This window comes from Dendrobates tinctorius, unplaced genomic scaffold, assembly GCF_039654945.1.
Source record: "Dendrobates tinctorius isolate UK_male_01 unplaced genomic scaffold, ASM3965494v1 ptg000022l, whole genome shotgun sequence".
In the NCBI taxonomy this organism is placed as follows: domain Eukaryota; kingdom Metazoa; phylum Chordata; class Amphibia; order Anura; family Dendrobatidae; genus Dendrobates; species Dendrobates tinctorius.
In genome coordinates, this window is record NW_027361690.1 from 101,224,136 (window position 1) to 101,247,285 (window position 23,150).

At 47.5% G+C, this 23,150-nt stretch overlaps 1 protein-coding gene and 1 long non-coding RNA gene across 2 annotated transcripts; one reads left to right on the forward strand and one right to left on the reverse strand.

Moving 5' to 3' along the window:
• Nucleotides 1-3,354: 3,354 nt before the first annotated feature.
• Nucleotides 3,355-12,079, reverse strand: LOC141084342 (uncharacterized). The gene is made up of 2 exons (XR_012230981.1): nucleotides 11,951-12,079; nucleotides 3,355-11,134 (listed from the first exon to the last, which is right to left on the reverse strand). It is a non-coding gene; the product is annotated as an uncharacterized lncRNA (long non-coding RNA).
• Nucleotides 12,080-12,081: 2 nt separating this feature from the next.
• On the forward strand, nucleotides 12,082-21,632 carry LOC141084341 (transcription factor IIIB 50 kDa subunit-like). The gene is made up of 4 exons (XM_073569027.1): nucleotides 12,082-12,294; nucleotides 13,376-13,435; nucleotides 16,350-16,671; nucleotides 20,758-21,632. The coding sequence occupies exons 1-4, from the start codon at nucleotides 12,141-12,143 to the stop codon at nucleotides 21,410-21,412; spliced, it is 1,191 nt and encodes a 396-aa protein (XP_073425128.1). The 5' UTR covers nucleotides 12,082-12,140; the 3' UTR covers nucleotides 21,413-21,632.
• Nucleotides 21,633-23,150: the final 1,518 nt, after the last annotated feature.

Sequence of the window (23,150 nt, forward strand, 5' to 3'; positions counted from 1 at the left end):
ACTGCCTCTTCCACCTTCATCGTCACGTCCACCTCAAGCTTATCCACCTACTATACTTCTTCCTACATTTGGACCTAGGCCCCTTTTTTTCTAAATTATAATTTTTTTTTCTATTCTGTTATTTTAAGTAATCTCAATATCCACATTTGTTTTCAGGGCTATTGTCCTACTTACCCTTATTTTGTTCCCTTTTTCAGCTTTACCCCTTTTAAAGGGAATCTATCACCCTTATTATCCCCTATTAGCTGCCGGCATAGACATCAGGGGCTTATCTACAGCATTCTGTAATGCTGTAGATAAGCCCCAGATGTAACCTGAAAGAGAAGAAAAACACGTTATATTATACTCACCGAGGTGGGCGGTCCGGTCCGATGGGTGTTGCGGTCCGGTCCTGCGCCTCCCTTCTTCATGCGATGACGTCCCTGTTGAGGGCAGAGCAGAATTATGCAGTGCGCAGGCACCAGACCTCTCCCGACGCCTGCGCACTGCATCACCATCACTTTTAAAAACTGTTTTACTCCATTAGATAGAATGGCAGCGTTTCAAAGGCCAGGAATTTGTAAATGCTGTTACTCAGAGCCAGTGGATGGATAGTGTGGTATTTCCTCTTTCTCTATATTGTTTGGGTGATGGAGAGCTGAACACTTCCATGGGACAGGGTGGAGATGCTCGGTGACATTGCTGGTGGTGGTGCTGATATAAGGACGAAGACCAGGCTGCGGGTACCTGTACCGAGCCTGGTCCGGAACTGTTGAGGCTACCTCCCGTGTTGCATGGGGCAGTAATGAGGAGCCGGACCAACCTCATGACCCGGGGTGGCGGGGTAAGATAAAAGGAAAACCACATCGGCACCGCGGCAGGCTGCGTTCGCTGTCCACAGCGGGACCACGGGAGATAAAGGTGCCTTGCGCCCCATGACAGTAACTGAGAAAGGTGCTGTGCACTCCGTGACTGTGAGTGCTGCACACATGCAGAGAAAGCCGAGCACTGGACATACGCTTGCAGCCTTCCCTGCCAGTGCCAGTTGCTGCGCGGTCATTTACGTGTCACTCTGGGAGTGCTGCGATTTTGTTTGTCTCGGCTGCATGTGCTTATGGACTAGAGGCTCAGCGGAAGGTACAAGAGACCGATCGCTGCCGCCAGAAGACGGACCATCGTTTAAAGGACCCCATGGACTATGGAGTTTTGGAGATGTCAGACGGGGAAATTGCATGTTGGCCATCTACATGGATTTGATATACAACCCTGGATTTATGGAATAAAAATAGTTGCATTGGTAACCTGCCTAGGTGATTACAACCCACAACCTCTAGATCTTCACAGGGATGATTTGTTCTCACTTTTCATTATTGTGCTAGCCCAGATTTTGTTAATCATGTGCTATTAATCTTTTACAGGATCAGTTTTCCATATTACAGAATTATATCTTTATAAATGTCGCACGGATGGGCCGTATGGCATCCAATGTTTTCTGCGCAGACCCATCTGAGTTCAGTCACATTGCAAGCGAGTCCAGATGAGAAAACCCCACAGATCTGCCCGGCCTGATAGACTAACATTGCTCCGAGTGCAGGCCAATATGCAGAGGATTGCACTCACCTCATTATTATGCCAGCAAGAGCAAGATACAAAATGTGGAGTCACATATTATACAGAACAGTACTGGCAGAAAATAAGACAAGGGAAGCAGAACTACCAATATGGGAGAGTGATAAACAGTGGGGACAATAAATATTGTTCGTAGATAAGGAGTGTGAGGTTTTAGGGTCTGTGCACACGTTGCCGATTTGCTGCGGATCCGCAAGTGATTTACAGTACAATGTTATTCTATGGAGAGAAAAAAAACACTGTGCACATGCTGCGGAAAATTCCGTGCGGAAACACAGTTTATTTTACGCAGCATGTCAATTCTTTGTGCGGATTCCACAGCGTTTTTACACCCATTCCATTATAGGAATCTGCAGGTGTAAACCATGCAGGCCAAATCCACACTAAATCCGTATAAAAAAAAAAGCGCGGATTTTGACCTGCGGATTCTGCCAAAAGATGCAGATTCCACGCAGAAAATTCTACACAATCCCCAATGTGTGCACATACCCTTATTGTCCTGTGATTTTAGGTCTGATCCAGGTTTGTGAAGGAGCACATTCCTTCATTGACGTAGCAAGACATATCGACGTGACACATTCATTCCAGCTCTGTCACAGGTCGTCAGAATTTTGTAAACCATTAGTATCCAAAAAATAAAATGTGAATATTGCCTAACATTACAAAGATATTTTTCCTCTGGAAAATCTACCATAGCCTGTCCCATCAGTGGTGACAGCAACAGTCAAACCCCTCAGCAAAAAGCAGCTTATGTATTTTGAAGAAAAAACAATTATGGACAGAAAAAAAAAACCATACAGCTGGTCCGGCTGTATGGGCTACATAGAAGTGCGGGTCTGGTCTACTGGTGAGGACTTCCCTGCAGATATTTCCCCCAATAAACCGCAATGTGTGGACACAGCCCGATACAAATCCAACTTCAGTTACCATATTTTTCGGATTATAAGACGCACCCCAAATTCTGAGGAGAAAAATAAGAAAAAAAATATTTAATAAAATGGTGGTGCTTCTTATAATCCATGCATCTTATTGCTTACCGGGGGTGGTGGCTGTGGTGAAGCGGTGTCTCAGGGTCGCTGCTGGAGGAGGCAGGAGTAGGATGATTCTGCAGGCCGCAGGCAGGGATGAGGGGGTGCTCCGATGTGTGGCACGCTGGTGCAGGGGTCTCCGGTGCTCTGTGGGTGTCTTCGCTGCCCGGGGCTCTGCCGACATTTTGCAAAGTGCCAGAGCCCCGATTGATCCACAGCTCCCTGTGCAGTGGACTCCGATAATCTGTCCACCGCCAGTGGCGGCGCATGAGCAGACGGTGATCTCGGGACCAATATCTCGAGATGAGATTTCAGCGCTGAGATCTTATCTCTCGAGATCACCGTCTGTAAATGCGCCGCCCCTGGTGGCAGCCATATTCCCGCAGTCCACAGCACAGGGAACCATGGAAGTACTGGTGCTCTGGTATGTCGTAAAATGTCGGCAGAGCCCCGGGTAGCACCGGATACTCACGCAGCACCGCTGGGCACCGGAGACACCTGAGCAGCGGCCAGCAACTGCCGGGCACCCGGACACCCCCCCTCATCCCAGCCTGCGGCCTACACCCACAGTATCGGTAAGGCATGTACGCTTTATAAGACACACCACCATTTTACCCCCAACTTTGGGGGGGAAAAGTGTGTCTAACAAAGTGAAAAATACGGTACTCCACTAATGTCACACCGAGCGTTGTCATTCTAGAAATGAAAATTCAACTCATATCTTTCAAACTATTTTATTACAAGTCAAATAGTTAGAACTAAAACATATAAATATATGCATACCGTATATACTCGTGTATAAGCCGACCCGAGTAGAAGCAGACTTCCCTAATTTTGCCACAAACAACTGGGAAAACTTATTGACTCGAAAAATGCAGCAGCTACTGGAAAATTTCAAAAATAAAAATAGATATCAATAAAAGTAAAATTGAGACATCAGTAGGTTAAATGTTTTTGAATATCCATATTGAATAAGGAGCCCTATAATGCTCCATACAGTTCATGATGGCCCCCTAAGATGCTCCATACAAAATACGCCCCATATAATGCTGCACAAAGGTTAATAATGGCCCCATAAGATGCTCCATAGAATGATATGCCCCATATGCTGCTCCATAAAGGTTATGGCCCCATACGATGCTCCATATATTATGCCCCCATACGATGCCCCATAGATTATGCCCCCATACGATGCCCCATAGAATGCTCCATAGATTATGCCCCATATTCTGCAAATTAAAAAAAAAAAAAAAAAGACATACTCACCTCTCCGTCGCTGGTGAACAGGTGACGGTGTCCTGAGCAGGCGGGGACAGGTGCCGGTGTCACCGCTGGCTCAGGGCCCCGGCACTTGCGATATTCACCTGTCACCAATCCATTGCTGCGCCAGCTGTCTTCCGGGTCCTCTGTCAGAAACGTCCAGGCAGCAGAGGGTGCGGCGCGCAGTAACTACGGCATCGTGCCCTCTGCTGCTGCTTGGACGTCACAGAGAATGCGGAGGACAGAGCGGCACGCAGCGATGGACCGGGGAAAGGTGAATATCGCATATACTTACCCCCTCCTGGCGCAGTCTCTGCAGCCCGTGTCTCCGGCAGCTCTTCCTTCTGAGGTCACGTGCGCATATTCGTGACTTTAATGAGCGGTACCACGTGACCTCTGAAGGAAGGCGTGGGAGGAGCAGGGGGGCTGCAGAGACGCTCCAGGAGGGGGGTATGATCTCTGACACCCCAGCCGATCCCCGGTATGACTCGCGTAGAAGCCGAGAGGGGGACTTTCAGCCAAAAAAAAGGGCTGAAAATCTCGGCTTATACGCAAGTATATAAGGTATTGTGGTGTAGTGACCACTGTGTCCGCTAGGGGGCGCTGTGTGGGTGTCCCAGGACGAACGGATAGCCTTGTCCAGAGTGGTAACAGGAGCAGGGTGCTAAAGGATCGTTATGTATCTCAAGGTGGGTGGCCCTGGGATAGAGGCTTGCTTATGTGCTGATCAGCAGAGCTGATCTTTCATTCCAATGTGTCAGGGAGAAGTCTCCAGGTAGCTGGTGAGACGGGCGGAACCAGCTACCTACAAGCCCACCCAGGGGGTGTGTTTAAGAACGTTATTATAAAAGTGTGTATGAGTGGTTGAAGGACCTGTGATGAGGTCATAGCCATGTGACCCGGGTGGGCATGGCTACGGACCATATAAGGTGACCAGGGTAGGTCACATGAGTGAATGCTTGGACCTGGTTGGTCCGTTTTGGAAGGTCCCGTGTGGAAAGATGGGGCTGTCTTCCTGACAGAAAGTGAATGCTGTTTAATGGCTGCACGTGCCTGATAGTTCCCTGGAGGGAATGAATGTCTGCAGCATGGGGAAGCAGCCATGAGGTAAACTCTGAGAGGGGTTTAACTGTGAGACTAAGAGAGCCTGTGTGCCGGACATGGCACAACCTGTGTGACCAAAGGGATAAGAGGGAACCTCTGTCATGGACGCTAAGCTGTTAATATGAACTTTATGTTGCTGGTCGTGGTTTATGATGCCTAAATAAACCGCATGGACTATGATTGTTTTATGGAAAACCTGTGCCGGATGCGATTTATTGGCTGCCAAGCGAGTATCCCCTACCCGAATGATAGCGCTACCTTACAATTGGTGGAGAATGCTATGGGAAACGTTATAGCCTTGTTGCTAGGAGCAACGGAAGAGGACTGCAAAATTCGGTTGCTAAGGGCAACGGTTTCCAAAGCACATGGTGTCGTGCTGGCAATGCTGAGCCAGGAGGGCTGACGGTTGTGAAAAGCCGTGTGATATACTGACAGCAGGTCAGTGGAAGAGACTTATAGGACACCTCTGCGGTAAAGGGGTCCGAGAACCTGCGCGGCCAGCAGGTGACGGTCGTGAAAGCCGTGTTGTACTGACCGGGGGTCAGAGAAAGACTATGGATTGCTATAGGGTGCCTCTGTGGATATGAGGTACCCGAGGACCTGTGTGGCCGACACAGGTAACGGACAGGTGTTCGGGTAGTACTGACCTGGGTCAGTGGGAAAGACAGTGTACCTGGAGGGGTCAGTGAGCAAGGTCCTGGAGGGTCAGTGTTGGGAGGTTCTGGGAGAAGAATCGGATCCCTGGACCACGTGGTATGACCTTGGACCTGGTGAGGCGTGAGTGCTGGGCAGTCTCAGGAGGAGATGGATGTCCTGAAGATCACCCGCTGAGCCCCTGGACCTGGTGAGGCCGGTGTGTTGGGAAACCCTGGGAGGGTCAGCTCCCTGAATAGCACCCGGTGCGCCCTGTGTGTTGGACGGTCTCAGGCGGAGACGGAACGTCCTGAATAGCACACAGACAGGACAAGCGAGTTTTGTGAGGTGTTTTTTTTTTCTTTTCTCAACTCAGCCTGCGGTGGCTCAGTGGGAGTCAAGAAGGCGACAAGCGGCTTGCTGTAACTCAGCGGGGTTACGAAGGTGACAAGCGGCTTGCTGTAACTCGGCGGGGTTACGAAGGAGACAAGCGGCTTCCTGTAACTCGGCGGGGTTACGAAGGTGACACCAGCAGCTGTGTGTGAACGGCAGCCGGAGGTGTCGGAGATCGGTGACAGCAGGAGCTGTGGTGGTGCCAGCAAGGACTTGTGTGGTATCGTAAGAGACATAAACTGTGTCGTGTGAACTGTGGTCTGAGAAGACCTGTAGAACGGACATGGGGAGATCAAGAAAGGGGGCGGTGGCCCAAATCGGGGTGGAGTCCCAGAGGGGGGCGGTAACTTAAATTGGGATGGTGGTCCAGAAAGGGGCAGCACTGGGTACCTCAGTGGGTATGTCTGGGGAACCGCAGCGTGTGTATGTGTGTGTGTGTGTACGCAGTGTTCTAAATTATTATGATATTTTTCTCTGATTTTCCTAAATAGTCGGTACAAATGACAGTCAGTCTAATAAAAGTCATCACTGTTTAGAGTATACAACAAATTTTATTGAAGAAACCTCCCAATGATAACAGTATAATCTCCAAAATGAATAAAAACTCAAATTGCACTGTTCCAAATTATTAGGCACAGTAGAATTTCTAAACATTTGATATGTTTTAAAGAACTGAAAATGCTCATTTGTGGAATTTGCAGCATTAGAAGGTCACATTCACTGAACAAAAAAGTTATTTAACTCCAAAACATCCTAACAGGCCAAGTTACATGTTAACATAGGAACCCTTCTTTGATATCACCTTCATAATTCTTGCATCCATTGAAATTGTGAGTTTTTGGAGAGGTATTGCTTGTATTTCTTTGCATGAAGTCAGAATAGCCTCCCAGAGCTGCTGTTTTGATGTGAACTGCCTCCCACCCTTATATATCTTTTGCTTGATGATGCTCCAAAGGTTCTCTATAGGGTTGAGGTCAGGGGAAGATGGTGGCCACACCATGAGTTTATCTCCTTTTATGCCCATAGCAGTCAATGACTCAGAGGTATTCTTTGCAGCATGAGATGGTGCATTGTCATGCATGAAGATGATTTTGCTCCTGAAGGCACGTTTCTGCTTTTTATACCATGGAAGACAGCTGTCAGTCAGAAACTCTATATACTTTGCAGAGGTCATTTTCACACCTTCAGGAACCTTAAAGGGCCCTACCAACTGTTTCCTCATGATTCCAGCCCAAAACATGACTCCTCCACCTCCTTGCTGACGTCGCAGCCTTGTTGGGACATAGTGTCCATCCACCAACCATCCACTACTCCATCCACCTGGACCATCCAGGGTTGCTCGACACTCATCAGTAAACAAGACTGTTTGAAAATTAGTCTTCATGTATGTCTGGGCCCACTGCAACCATTTCTGCTTGTGAACACTGTTTAGGGGTGGCCGAATAGTAGATTTATGCACCACAGCAAGCCTTTGAAGGATCCTACACCTTGAGGTTCGAGGGACTCCAGAGGCACCAGCAGCTTTAAATATCTGTTTGCTGGTTTGTAATGGCTTTTTAGCAGCCACTCTCTTAATCCGATGAACTTGCCTGGCCGAAACCTTCCTCATACTGCCTTTATCAGCACAAACATGTCTGTGCTCAGAATCAATCACAAATCTCTTAACAGTACGATGATCACGTTTAAGTTTTTGGGAAATAGCTAATGTTTTTATCCCTTGACCAAAGCATTGCACTATTTGATGCTTTTCAGCAGAAGAGAGACCCTTTTTCTTTCCCAAATTCCTTGAAACCTGCGCCCTGCTTAATAATGTGGAACATCATTCTTATGTAGTTTTCCTTTAATTGAACTCACCTGGGATGATTTAGCAAATCCTGCTTTGAGCAGGGGGTTGGACCAGATGGCCCAGGAGGTCCCTTCCAACTCTACGATTCTATGATAAACTAATTATCACAGGCGTTTGAGATTGATTTCAGTGATCCAAAGAGCCCTGATACACAATACCATCTATGAGTTTATTTGAAAAACAAAAAATTACATCTTTATGACACTTAAATCCAATTTGCATAATAATTTGGAACGCAGTGTATATGTCTTTTGAGGAGTGCGGCATGTATTTTCCAGATAACGACGGGCCACAGGTGTGTACCGTGATGCTGCACTGGGAAGGAGTCTCTGGTAGACTGGACTCAAAAAGTCAGGTGACTCTGACAGGAACTCCGCTCGTTTTATCTCTGACCGAGAAAAATGTCAGGGTTCGCTGCTAACATGGGGTCATTGTGAACTACACGGTGGACAGAGTCGTTGTTCAGATGACAAAGGGGGAGTGCCAAGGTGGTAGTATGCCACCAAACTTAGTGCATACCTTTGAAAGGGGTCGGGACTTTGTCGTTTGATGATATATGGCAGGAGGATGGAGACGTTCCTACTGTTGGGTTAGCAGACATTGTGACAGTGACACTAGCTAAAGTGGACAGGTCAGTGGTAGAAGTGACCGGAAGAAGGGGTACATCTGCCCAACTTACGGACCTGACGTCTCGTGATTTGATGGTTGGTGGGCTGGGAGATGAGACGACTGGAGTGGACACATGGTCAGAGGGTAACTGGAGGGTTCTCTTGGATGATCGGCATGACTCGGACTCTAGGGGTGACTGTGGCTCTGAGAGAGAGGGAGCACAGACTAGATGAGCTAGAGAAAGAAGACTTCGAGCTCAAAGGTCACCTGCCATAGTGGTAAGGTCTGAATAAGTCCCTCAGAGAAGAGGTAGGAGTACTCACAGAAACTGTAAGAGGTCTTCTGCGGGAGAAGAAGTGGGACGAAGACTTACAGCGGCAAGGCCTGAGTGATGAGCAGAGTGAAGACAAGAAGAAACTGGAGAGTATGGAAGCAGAGATGATCCATAAGCAAGAGAAGCTTGCTGCTGCAGAGCATGCTAAAAGGCAAGCACAGCCGGAAAGAGATGAACTGGCTGATGTGATTGCCAACAGGCTTTGGAAGAAAAGAGGCTGTTAGAGTCTCGCATTGTTCAGCTGGAAGAAGTGGAGGAAGAACAAGGCAACGTTGAATTAGCCAATGACAGGCTGAGAAAGGTCACACATCAGGTTGACCAGATGAATGCTGATCTGAAGACAGAACGTAGTAATGCTCAGAAGAATGAGAATGCCTGTCAGCAATTAGTTCGCCAGAATAAGGAGTTAGAAGCAAAGGTTGCACTACTGGAGGAACAGCTTATGCGGAAATTAAAGTGCGACAATCTGCTAGCAAACAAGTACGTCGTACAGAGAAAAAACTGAAGGTTGTACTAAGGCAAATGGATGATGAAAGGCGTAGTTCTGAGCAGTACAAAGACCTGGCGGAGGGAAATGAGGAGCATCTGAAACAGCTGAAACGCCAGGTGGAAGAAGCAGAGAAAGAGGCTCAACGTGCCAATACGTTGCACCGTAGATTACAGTGTGAACTGGAGGATGTTACAGAGACAGCAGTTGCAATGAACCGCGAGGCTAATGTACTGAAAAGCAAACTTAGACGTGGTGGGGTACCATTTGTTACAAGACGCTTAGCTAGAGAGAGGATGGTGACTAAACAGTGTCTGACGACGCAGACAGACCGTGACTGGAGGGTCAAAGACAACGACCGATATTCTGACCACTGGGGGCGGGGGAGGCCTAACGTAGGGATGAGGCCGTATGACAGATGGAGCCGGTTCTCGCAACCTGTGGGGCAGGGTGTAATGAGTGCCCGGTCTCGAGATCCTGGTGTAATGTTGTGTGTTCAACCCCACAAGTTTGAACAGGGGGGGGAGGTATGTGGTGTAGTGACCACTGTGTCAGGGGGCACTGTGTGGGTGTCCCAGGACGAACGGATAGCCTTGTCAAGAGTGGGAGCAGGGTGCTAAAGGATCGTTATGTATCTCAAGGTGGGTGGCCCTGGGATGGAGGCCTGCTTATGTGCTGATCAGCAGAGCTGATCTTTCGTTCCAATATGTCAGGGAGAAGTCTCCAGGTAGCTGGTGAGACAGGCAGGACCAGTTACCTGCAAACCCACCCAGGGGGTGTGTTTAAGAACGCTATTATAAAGTGTGTATGAGTGGTTGAAGGACCGGTGGCCAGGTTAGGTCACATGAGTGAATGCTTGGACCTGGTTGGTCCGTTTTGGAAGGTCCCGTGTGGAAAGATGGGGCTGTCTTCCTGACAGCAAGTGAATGCTGTGTTTAATGGCTGCACGTGCCGGATAGTTCCCTGGATGAAATGAATGTCTGCAGTATGGAGAAGCAGCCATGAGGTAAACCCTGAGAGGGGATATAACTGTGAGACTAAAAGAGCCTGTGTGCCAGACATGGCACAACCTGTGTGACCACAGGGATAACAGAGGGAAGCTCTGTCATGGACACTAAGCTGTTAATATGAACTTTATGTTGCTGGTCGTGGTTTAATATTGCCTAAATAAACCGCATAGACTATGATTGTTTTATGGAAAACCTGTGCCAGATGCGATTTATTGGCTGCCAAGCGAGTATCCCCTACCCGAATGACAGCGCTACCTTACAGTATACACAAATGAATGATAATGAGTTTTAGAAATCAAAACAATGAATTAAGGCACATTAGAGATTAATGGGGAAGAAACAAACAAACAGCAACAACACATTTTGTACCAAAAGTCCCCTGTATTCCTTTCTCATTGAATACACTATAGGACAGAAATGTGGGTAAAGGGAAGGAGACCTAGATGGGCCCTGTATCACAGATAACACGTCCTAGGATGACCCAAAAAAACAAAAAAAAGCCCCTAAAAAAAGCCAGAGAAGCATGACAGTACAGAGTATGTAAAGCAAATACGGTAAAGGTGAGAAATAAATATTGGACAAAGGAAATGAAAAGGTGGTAGACCCCCACAGGACCAGCCCTAGCAAGCCATGAGAAGTGGAAAGCGGGCAGGGGAATTTCAGAGATCTTTGACTCATCTATCGGACGTCAGAGGTGCGCTGGGTCACACCTATTTTGGCAGAACACGGATGGTGGAGAGACAACAAATGATGAATTGGCATCCAAAGAGGTCACTACTGTGGAGGACGCAGTGAAAAAAAGATGGAGGAAATCCACAACACCTAGAATAAAACAAAGATATTTAAGAAAAATCCTGCCTAAGTTGTACAAAAAGACATGGCCGCCCCTCCCAATATTCATACCTTGATCTTTACATTTTGATCAGACAGTATGAAGCTCACTACCATGTCACAGTGACCAAAACAGTGGGTCCCTAGGCAAGCGGCAGCGCACTTCCTTCCCTACGCAGACCCCGAGCACGCAGTCCCATGCAAACTACACTCGCTTCCCCAGGCAGACTCCCAGCACGCAGTCCCATGCAAGCAACATCACCCGCTTCTCCCCAGGCAGACCCCCTCTCCAGCATGCACATGCAGCCCCATCACCCCATTCTCCCCAGGCAGACCCCCCCTCCAGCAAGCACAAGCAGCCCCATGCAAGCAACATCACCGCCTTCTCCCCAGGCAGACCACCCTCCAGTATGCACATGCAGCCCCATACAAGCAACATCACCCCCTTCTCCCCAGGCAGACCCCCCCTCCAGCATGCACATGCAGCCCCATGCAAGCATCACCACCCCCTTTTCCCCAGGCAGACCCCCCTCCAGCATGCACTTGCAGCCCCATGCAAACATCACCACCCCATTCTCCCCAGGCAGATCCCCCTCCAGCATGCACATGCAGCCCCATGCAAACATCACCACCCCATTCTCCCCAGGCAGATCCCTCTCCAGCATGCACATGCAGCCCCATGCAAGCAACATCACCCCCTTCTCCCCAGGCAGACCCCCCTCCAGCATGCACATGCAGCCCCATGCAAGCATCACCACCCCCTACTCCCCAGGCAGACTCCAAGCTCGTGCATGATCATCCACTTACCTGATCTGTGACCCCAAAAATACTCCAAATCCAGTCATGACATCCACAGCTTCCTCGTGTCTGCTCAGCTCTATGGAGGAAGAGGCGCCGCCCCTTCTGGTCACATGGGCATGACGTCACCAGAGGTCCTTTAGCCGACTTGGATTTAGCCTCTAGTGCTTGGCGCATAGTCGCATCTTCAGGCGTAAACATGTCTGGGAGGAAGCGATGCCCGGACTGCGGCTCCGGGGACATTGTGGAGGACGCGCACTACTCCCAGGAGCAGCTCGTGTGTGCGGACTGCGGCTACGTCCTGACCGAGGGGAAACTGACGACCACACACACCGAGGAGAGCTACCTGCAAGGTGGGAGGACTGTGCGCTGCTTTCTGCAGTGTATGGGCGGGGGTTACCCTGGTAGCGTAAGAAGCTTATTTGTGAGCCGCACGTAGACAGCCAATGAAAGTCCAGCTTTCATGTTTACTGCAGGTCAGACAGTGAAAGAACTGATCTGATTGGTTACTATTGCTCAGCGCCTCAATTTGATTCTGGCAGCTTTATTTGTATGGTGTGCTGTAATGCATACACTCAGTGCATCTCCTGCAACTTGCACCCATCGCACCACACTGCAAGCTGCTCACTGCTGTATAGTTTGCATCCCAAAATCTGCGCCTCGTCGTATCCAGTCTCTGCATCTCCTCTTCTAAATGCTGATGAGATTAATCTCTCATCATGGCTGATGCCTTTGGTCAGAGGTGACGACTGAGTGGCCTCATAACGTTTCTGCTAGCACAAGGGTGCGCCATATTCCACTTTATAGGCATACGTGGGGTCCATTGTGTGTACGGCACCAGTGCTGGTCGGATGAGGGCAGCTACAGGGCCTACACAAGCCTCCGGCCATGGCTAGAGAGGGGCACAAGCTCTGAAGCAGAGCCGCCGGGTAACTCCCCAGATACTATTCCCGTCAGTAGGAGCTGATCTGCTGACACCACACCGTGGACACGGCCTGCTCTTCCGCTCCCTACACTGGTTACATCTGGCTACTGCCGGCCGAGGGAGTGTCCCCCAGTTTTCTCAAAAATGGGCATAGCATATGGCAAACAAGAGGATGATGCAATGGCTGCATTCCCACCATGCGTATTGTAGTAGGGGTGGGAAACCCCCACAGTGGGCTGCATGCCTCCATCTTGCTCTCCACAGCTGTCCCCACCTTTCCCCTGCCGGCTGCCAGTATTGCCTGTTTTATACATTAGTAATGGCGCTCGGCTGGATTCTGTGAGTTAGGATGGAAATGTATTCAGTGAAGCTTCCCTTCATCTTGTCAGCAGTAGTTTTCTAGTGCCGGCCAGAAAAGGTCCTGTATTTCCATCTTTTGCTTCCAACATCACATCCGCTTTCCTTGTCCGCAGGTTTTAATGGTCTTTCTGTTTCGCTTTTCTTCACAGCGGTGACATTTGCAGAAAGCACTGGACAGAATGACACAATCAGCCGAACTAAACTGCAGGGTAAGTGTCACCCACACTGATGTAATGGTAAGCCTGTTTAACATGCAGGATAGTTGTTTTTATGAAATTAGATATATGGCGGCATTTATTACAAAGCACTTGACAGCCATTATCAGCACTGTCCCTATTGGGGCTCACCCTAGCAGTTTATCTTTGGGGTGTGAGAGGAACCCGGAGGAAACCCACACAAACACGGGGAGAACATACAAACTCTTTGCAGATGTGGTCCTTGATGGGATTTGAACTAAGAACCCCAGAGCTGCAAAGTAACACTGCTACCCACTGAGCCATCCCGCTGTCCTAAATGAAGTATATGACACCAGCATCATGGGGGTTTTACAGCTTATCCAATGAGTAGATGGTCCAGCTCAACGATGAAGTGAAAAAATAGGTTCTTTATTCGTTTTACAGCTTATCCAAATTATACACATAGGGGTTTTCCACTTTTAGAAAAATGAACCCCAATCATTGCCTGTCATGCAAAATAACAAAACCAGAGAGTATTCGCCCTCCCCCGGTTCAGCACTGTCTCCAATGCTGCATCGGTCTGTGCTTTGGCTGTAGCAGTGACGTTGCGTCTACAGCTGTCATCACTGCTGCAGTCAGTCGCATCACTGAGCGCAACAACTTCTGCAAACTACTGGGGCTGAGATCAGTGATTGGCTGCAGCAGTGATGCCGTTTACCCTAATAGATAGATCGGGTAGGGAAGATACTTGAGATGGAGGAAAGATAATTTGTTCAGTTTTGTCTACATTGAGTTCTAGGAAGCGAGAGGTGAAAAAGGAGGATATGGCTGATAGACACTCTGGGATTCTGGACAGCAGAGAGGTGACATCTGGGCCAGAGAGGTAGATCTGAGTGTCGTCTGCATACAGGTGGTACTGGAAGCCATGGGACTTTGATATGTCCTAGGCCAAGGGTATAGATGGGAAAAAAGTAGGGGCCCCAAGACAGCCTTGGGGGACTCCAACAGAGGGAGGGCGGGATGAGGAGGTAGTGTGGGAGTGGGAAACACTGAATGTGTGGTCAGAAAGGTATGAGGCAATCCAGGACAGGTCAAGGTCTTTGATGCCAAGGGAAGAAAGGATCTGTAGCAGTAGTCGACTGTGTCGAAGGCAGAGGACAGGTCAAGAAGGAGGAGGGTGGAGAACTGTCTGTTAGCTTTGGCTGTGAGTAAGTCATTAGTAATTTTGGTCAGGGCAGTTTCAGTGGAGTGGTGGGGGCGGAAGCCAGACTGGAGGATGTCAAGGAGTGAGTTAGATGAGAGGTGGGAGGAAAGTTGAGCAGTGATATGGGGCAATAGCTGGGCATAGCAGTTGGGTCGAGGTTTGATTTTTTTTTTTGAGGATGGGTGTTATGTTGGCATGTTTGAAGGCAGAGGGGAAGGTACCAGAAAATAGGGATAGGTTGAAGAGATGGGTTAGGGCTGGAATTATCATGTTAGTGAGGTTGGGGAGCAGGTGGGAAGGGATGGGGTCAAGTGCACAGGTGGTGAGGTGTGATTTGGAAAGGAGATGAGTAAGCTCTCCTATAGTGATGTTGGAGAGGGAGGTTATTAGGGAAGGGCAGAGATCTGGTATGTGGAGTAGTTGGGGTGGTGGAACAGTAAATGTTTGCCTTGTTTGGTTGATCTTGTTTTTGAAGTAGGTGGCCAAGTCCTCAGCAGAGATCAGGGGAGTTGGAGGTGGCAGTGGTGGGCGGAGGAGAGAGTTAAATGTGCGGAACAGTTGTTTTGGGTTGTGGGATAATGAAGATACAAGGTTTGTGAAATAGGTCTGTTTAGCAGAGGTGAGGGCTGATTTGAAGGCAAGTGTAGCTTGTTTGAAAGCAGTGAAGTCGTCTGGCAGGCATGTTTTCTTCCAACGCCGCTCTGCGACCCTGGATGCTTGTCGAAGTTTTTTGGTGAGGTTGTTGTGCCAGGGTTGCCTGTTGACTTGTCGCACTTTGCCATGCATGAGAGGGGCGACTGAGTCTATGGCTGATGTGATTGTGGCGTTGTAGAAAGCGGTGGCACTGTCCGTGTTGTGGAGTGAAGATATGGAGGACAGAGGTAGAAGAGAGTCTGAGAGTCTGTGAATGTCTAGGTGTACGAGGTTTCTGCGAGGATGTGCTTGTGGCTTGACATGGGAGGCAGGTGAGAAGGACAAGGATGATAAGGTGAATAGATGGTGGTCAGATAGCGGGAAGGGAGAGGTTGTGAGATTGGGTAGGGAACAGAGGCGGGTGAAGATGAGGTCTAATGTATGTCCATCTGTGTGGGTGGCTCTGGTGGACCACTGAGGAGGTCCAAAGGATGAGCTAAGTGACAGGAGTTTGGAGGCTGCCGGTTGGTGGGTGTCAGTGGGGATATTGAAGTCCCCTATGATGATGGTGGGCATGTCAGCAGAGAGAAAGTGGAGGAGCCAGGTGGAGAATTGGTCGATGAAGGCAGTGGCTGAGAGCCCCGTGGTCGATATATAACAGCCATTTGGAGATTAGAGGGAGAATAAATACGGACAGAGTGAACCTCGAAAGAAGGGAGGATAAGGGAGGGTGGGGGCTGGATAGGGTTGCAGGAGCAGATTTTAGAAAGGAGGAAACACACTCCTCCACCTTGTCTGTTGCCAGGGCGAGGAGTGTGGGTAAAGTGGAGGCCGCCATAACTCAGTGCGGCTGGGGAAGCCGTGTCAGGGGGTGTCAGCCAGGTCTCAGTGAGGACCAGGAAGGAAAGATTGCAGGAGATAAAGAGGTCATGGATCACATGGAGCTTGTTTCAGACGGAGTGAGCATTCCAAAGTGCTCCAGAGAGAGGGTGCGGGAGGGTGGGGGTCAGTGGCACAGGTTTTAAGTGTGAGGGATTGCAGTAGTTTCTCTTACTGTGAGAAAGATAGAGGTGATGATTAGTCTTATGTGATGTTTCTTCTTCCCACCAGGTATTATTCGTGTCAGGAATCTTTGTAAGGTCCTCAGGCTTCCGAACAGCTTTGCAGATACCGCCGTGTCCTATTATGAAAGTGTCTTCTACCTCCCATTGTGCCACTTTGCCAGAAAAGAGAAGAAGGAGGCAATTATTGGGTGCTGTGTATACATAACATGCAGACAGAACTGCTGGCCTCTCACTGTTGCCACCATTTCTTCCATGGTTTACTCCTCGTATGAAGTCCTCAGCAGCGTGTTCCTGGAACTGGGCCAAGCATTGAAGATCGATGTCCCTTCCATGAGCCTTCAGGATCTGGCCAAAAGTCATTGCCAAAGGTAATCCAGGGTGGATGGTGGCAGGATTTATCATGTGGAGAGTGGAAACGATCTATTTCCATTGTAGTATTGCAAACTAGAGAGTGACAAAAAAGCGCAGTGGGGCCTTATCTGGGTAAATTGTATAAATTGCACATTCATGCCATGCTCACCTGTTCGGGTTTTGTTCATACAACCACCCTCACAACCTTAGTATTTTCTGTTTTTCTTTATTGCTTTCCTTTTTCCAGAGCCATAAAAAAAATTTTTTTTTCATCAATTGGTGCTATGTGAGGGCTTGGTTTTTGCGGGACGAGTTGTACTTTTGAACTACACCATTGGTTTTACCACATCATGTACTGGAAACCGGGAAAAAAAATTCCAAGTGCAGTGAAATTGCAAAAAAAAAACTGCAATTCCACTATTTTGGCTTTTTATTTTTTCTTTGTTCACTGAATGGTAAAACTGACCTGCCATTATGATTCTCCAGGTCATTGAGTTCACAGACACCAAACATGTCTAGGTTCCTTCTTATTTAAGCAGTGGGAAAAAAAATCCAAAGTTTGTAAGAAAAGAAAATGGCGCCATTTTCAAGAGACCCGTAGCGTCTCCATTTTTTTTGTGTTCTGTGTGAGGGCTTATTTTTTTGAACGAGCTGACATTTTTATTGAGGCCATATTGGGGTAGATACAATGTTTTGATGGCCTCTTATTGCATTTTATTACAATGTTGCAGGGTCCAAAAAATGTAATTCTGGCATTTTGTTTTTTGCTCGTTAAACCATTTACCGATCAGATTAATTTAGTTTATATTTTGATAGAGCGTCCGTTTCTGAACGCAACAATATCAAATGTGTGTTTTGCTTTGTTTTTCTTCTTTTGTTTTTTTTTTTGTTTTGAATGAGGCAAAAGGGAGGTAATTGGAACTTATATATACACACAGTTGTGGCCAAAAGTATTGACACCCCTGCAATTCTGTCAGATAATACTCAGTTTCTTCCTGAAAATGATTGCAAACACAAATTCTTTGGAATTATTATCTTCATTTAATTTGTCTTAAATGAAAAAACACAAAAAGAATTGTCCTAAAGCCAAATTGGATATAATTCCACACCAAACATAAAAAAGAGGGTGGACAAAAGTATTGGCACTGTTCGAAAAATCATGTGATGCTTCTCTAATTTGTGTAATTAACTGCACCTGTAACTTACCTGTGGCACCTAACAGGTAATGGCAATGACTAAATCACACTTGCAGCCAGTTGACATGGATTAAAGTTGACTCAACCTCTGTCCTTGTGTGTACCACATTGAGCATGGAGAAAAGAAAGAAGACCAAAGAACTGTCTGAGGACTTGAGAAACCAAATTGTGAGGAAGCATGAGCAATCTCAAGGCTACAAGTCCATCTCCAAAGACCTGAATGTTCCTGTGTCTACCGTGCGCAGTGTCATCAAGAAGTTTAAAGCCCATGGCACTGTGGCTAACCTCCCTAGATGTGGATGGAAAAGAAAACTTGACAAGAGATTTCAACGCAAGATTGTGCGGATGTTGGATAAAGAACCTCGACTAACATCCAAACAAGTTCAAGCTGCCCTGCAGTCCAAGGGTACAACAGTGTCAACCCATACTATCCGTCGGCGTCTGAATAAAAAGGGACTCTATGGTAGGAGACCCAGGAAGACCCCACTTCTTACCCTGAGACATAAAAAAGCCAGGCTGGAGTTTGCCAAAACTTACCTGAAAAAGCCTAAAACGTTTTGGAAGAATGTTTTCTGGTCAGATGAGACAAAAGTAGAGCTTTTGGGGCAAAGGCATCAACATAGAGTTTACAGGAGAAAAAAAGAGGCATTCTAAGAAAAGAACACGGTCCCTACAGTCAAACATGGCGGAGGTTCCCTGATGTTTTGGGGTTGCTTTGCTGCCTCTGGCACTGGACTACTTGACAGTGTGCATGGCATTATGAAGTCTGAAGACTACCAACAAATTTTGCAGCATAATGTAGGGCCCAGTGTGAGAAAGCTTGGTCTCCCTCAGAGGTCATGGGTCTTCCAGCAGGACAATGACCCAAAACACACTTCAAAAAGCACTAGAAAATGGTTTGAGAGAAAGCACTGGAGACTTCTAAGGTGGCCAGCAATGAGTCCAGACCTGAATCCCATAGAACACCTGTGGAGAGATCTAAAAATTGCAGTTTGGAGAAGGCACCCTTCAAATATCAGGGACCTGGAGCAGTTTGCCAAAGAAGAATGGTCTAAAATTCCAGCAGAGCAATGTAAGAAACTCATTGATGGTTACCGGAAGCGGTTGGTCGCAGTTATTTTGGCTAAAGGTTGTGCAACCAAGTATTAGGCTGAGGGTGCCAATACTTTTGTCTGACCCATTTTTGGAGTTTTGTGTGAAATGATCAATGTTTTGCTTTTTGCTTCATTCTCTTCTGTTTTTTCATTTAAGACAAATTAAATGAAGATAATACCAAAGAATTTGTGTTTGCAATCATTTTCAGGAAGAAACGGAGTATTATCTGACAGAATTGCAGGGGCGTCAATACTTTTGGCCACAACTGTGTGTGTGTGTGTATATATAATATAATTTTTTTTTGTTTTTACTTGCCTCAATAGTCCCCTTAGGACATCAAGTTGCCATCATCCGATTGTTTGTGCTACACATTGCGGGGCTTCAGCCCTGTTATGTGTATAAGAAATCATCTTGCCATGTGGTGCACTTCCGGTAAGGGCAAGTTCAATGCCGCTGTTAGAGATTGACAGCGGCATTTACCATGATTCCACCTGTGGCTGTTAGGAGCACATGACTAGAGTTAAGCATATTTGTTTGGATTCTGTCGCCGAATGTAAATTTACCATATTCGTGCCATATTGGTACCCTATTCGTGCCAAAAGTATGTTTGATGATCAGTTCCGAACATATTAGGTAATTTCTACTCCCATTGACTCTAATGATGTTCGTCTGTGTTCAACGAATATTGCAAAAGCAATGTTCGCTGCCGATCGAATTCGGAACCAAATCCCAACAATTTCGCTAAACGCTACACCACGTCTGATCAAATGCCGGGACGCGTCCTATGACGTACCTATAGGTCGTGAAGGGGTTAAAGAGGCTTATGGCTGCTACATACGCACAAGGAGAATTCGAGGAAAACCTGAAACAAATGGGATGACCTGTGCTGCTGTCAAAAGATAAGGAGATGGCAATCCAAGTAATGCGGTTTAGTTGTCAATGTAAAATAAAGACAAAAGTATATTCTGATCGCAGATTGTTCTGATGAAGTATCAAACCTTGAAACACATTAAAATTTAACCACATTGCTTGGATTCTGGTCATCTTATCTTTGGATGGCAGCGCAGGTCATCCCATTTTGTTTCTGGATTTCCTGGATTCCTTTGTAGGAAATATCCACATAATTATAATGGCTGACAGCTGGTGATGTACATGATCACCTTGTGAACACTTGACCTGACGCCTAGCTTTGTAGAACGACACTACGCTGCAGGTTGAGCTCCGTTTCAATGGCATTGCAATCAATGGAAAACAAGTGTAATTACAGATTAAATTAAATTTAATTTTAAATGGGCCGTCCACTACTTTACTTCGTTGTATAAATGGGCCCATTGTGGCTCTAATAGAAAAAAAAAATCAGACGCCTACCAGCTTCCCTTTGTTCCTTCACACCCCGCTCTCTGATTGTAAGGCTTCTCACTTTCTCTTTTGGCGGGGGAAGTCATGTGACCATTGTAACCAATCAGCACCCATTGATTGGCTGCAGCTGTAATGTTCACTTTGAGCCGGAGGAAACCATCTCCTGTCTCTCTTCACGCTCAGACGGAATTTAAAGGGAATCGGTCAGTAGATTTTTGCTATGGGAAAATCCATGGTGGGGGCAGGGTGCACAGATCATCTGGACTGCCCGCCATGTGACACCTAGTCTTCTTTAAAGGTAGAAAAATAGAAAGACCGTCATTAAATTTTTTAACTAAGTAGAGTATGTGTTGCCCGGGATGAAGTCGCATCGGTTGGTCTCACGACTATTTCATAATGGTTCTCATGAATGTTTCCTATTATAACCATATTCTTCTTATTTTTTTTTTGCAGTTTTCGGTTATTCCAGGATTGCTCGTCAGCCCCAAAGAATTATGCAGAGAGTCCAGATAAAGTATTGGAGCGGACTTTTCAAATACTGGAGTTGGCAAGTGAGACGTGGCTAGTCACTGGACGTCAGCCCATTCCCATGATAACTGCAGCTGTCTATCTTGCTTGGCAGTCTCTCAAACCCGTCCAACGCCGGTCATGCACTTTTTCTCGGTTTTGCAAGTTGTCAGAGACTGAAAAGCCTTCTCCTGCGGTAATGCGATTGAAAGAACTTAAAGAAATCTGCCTAAAGCTGTCCGCACAGTTACCCTGGCTGAAGATGCTCACCATAAATAAGAACAATGTGGTATTTCACTTGGGTGACATTTTAAAACACAAGACTTATCTTTTGAGGAAGGCTCTGGAAGATGTGGAGGTGTCCACCATAAAGTCAGAAGAGAGCAAGTCTTCTGATCTACAGCATCCAAGTGCAGCCTTCCTTCCACCATGCATGACCAAGCCAAGGAAAAGATCACATGCCACTGCATTTCCCGATAAACTCCAAGATATTACTGGAGATGAGGATATTTCGGACAGTGAGATAGAGCAGTATCTGAGGACACCAACTGAGATGGCTTGTTTTCAGCAGGCACAGACTCAGCTTGCTCTACACAAGTGAGCTAGACTTTTAAATTGTATATATCATTATATTTGTGCACCTTAATTTTTTTTTTTGCAGTGAGTCCTGTAGCATGATGGAGACTGACTGGCTTTTTTTTTTAGTTATAGATGGAGTTTATGCAAAAATATATTTCGAAAGGTTCTATTGATTTGAAATTCTCACAACCTATCCAATCCACACAGGCAAAGAAATCAAATTATAGATTCTCATAAATTGAGTTGTGTCCTGATGTGTGGGTTTGACCAAACACTTAAAGAAAAAAAAAAAGTTCGTTTCTGGTACCAGAACAGTTCCTGGACACCATTCAGATGAATGGAGGGCCTGAACATCCGTTGTTTGCCACGCTGTCGTGATGTGCATGACAGCGTAGCAAAAATTGCCTCTGATCGGCGATAAGGTTATTACCGGTGGTTAGTGAGCTGCAGTTCACACATTGTCAGATGATAGTGTGAGCCAGCAGCTGTAACCGGCGGTAACAAGTGTACCTCCGGTCACAGAGGCGTTGACTTTTCTCTTTCTCAGTGGGGGACACCGGAACCGTGGCTGTGTTCTGCTGCCACTAGGAGGTTGACGCTATGCCATGAAAAACATGTTGCCTCCGCAGTATACACCCCTCTGACCGGCTGTAGGACAATCAGTTTTGCTTAGGGTCAGCAGGAGGTGGACAGGGGTCTCTTACAGACCCATGCCTACCTCAGTGTGCGTCGTTCCTTTTCAGGTAACCATGGAGGGATACAGAGTAGATCTGCTACATCTGTATTCCCACACGGGGATTATAAGTACGGCCTGTACTCCCATCCCATATCTTCATAAAACCCATTGGCAGGACCCTAACACGGACTCGTGTTCAGGTAACCGCTCCTGGTCCTGATCTTTGTCTCCCATCACTCATCCTCCAGAACCTGATGATCGAGAGAGACGCCCCGGAAGAAAAGGTTTGGGACAGCAATCTTTTCGTTCAGGTAACTGACCCCTGTTACTGGGGGAGCTAAAGGTAAGAGGCTGCAGTGTTTATATTTTGGTCACCAGTCGCCCTAGACTGAATGTGACTGCTCTAGTCAGGGGGAGGGCAGCAGGAAGCCCCAGGGGCAGTTTGAAAAAAAAAAAAAACCCTCCTTTTCCTGCATTTTTCCCTGTGCTTTCTTTCAAGCACGGAGGTGCAGCGCAGGCCCTGGGGACTCCCCGCCTTCCTCTCGTAGCAGCGTTAGGCTCCAACGGCTCCTGAACGGCTTCAGAGCCCAGCGCGGCCGATGTCAGATCCAGAATAGGCCGCCCGTCAGCGTCCTCTTCCGGTACCGGTGCCATCTTGGTGCTCCAGGAAGCCAGAGCAGGGCCTCATCCACCGGTTTTGGGCGGGGATTTCATAAGCTTCTAGGCAGCGGCAGGGCTGCTTACCTCGTGCTCTCTCTCCATCTGCCTTTGGGCGGAAGCTGTGGTGGGGACACAGGACGTGGATATGTGAGTTCTGCACTACAGGTTGCTCCCTCACTCTGTTTTTTACCCCCCACGGTTGGCACATGGTTTAAGGGAAATGCAATAACAGGCTTCCTTTGGGTCAGTCCTCCCCACTCTGCTCAGAGTTCAGCAGGCCCATGGTATTGCCTACGCTAGAGAGCAGGTGCAGCCTCCCCGCCTTTCCTGCCAGAGCTCCCGTATTATCCTTGGAGAAGGATGAGGCCGCCCTGCCTGCCGCCCAGAGGCCATCTATTGACACGGGAGACAGTGAGTGTCCAGA

What these genes read in the sequence shown, in the direction of transcription:
- LOC141084341 (XM_073569027.1), top strand. Translation starts at nt 12,141, where the DNA reads ATGTCTGGGAGGAAGCGATGCCCGGACTGCGGCTCCGGGGACATTGTG. An exon ending in CGAGGAGAGCTACCTGCAAG is followed by an intron (nt 12,295 to 13,375) that starts GTGGGAGGACTG and finishes TTTTCTTCACAG; the next exon opens with CGGTGACATTTGCAGAAAGC. An exon ending in CAGCCGAACTAAACTGCAGG is followed by an intron (nt 13,436 to 16,349) that starts GTAAGTGTCACC and finishes TCTTCCCACCAG; the next exon opens with GTATTATTCGTGTCAGGAAT.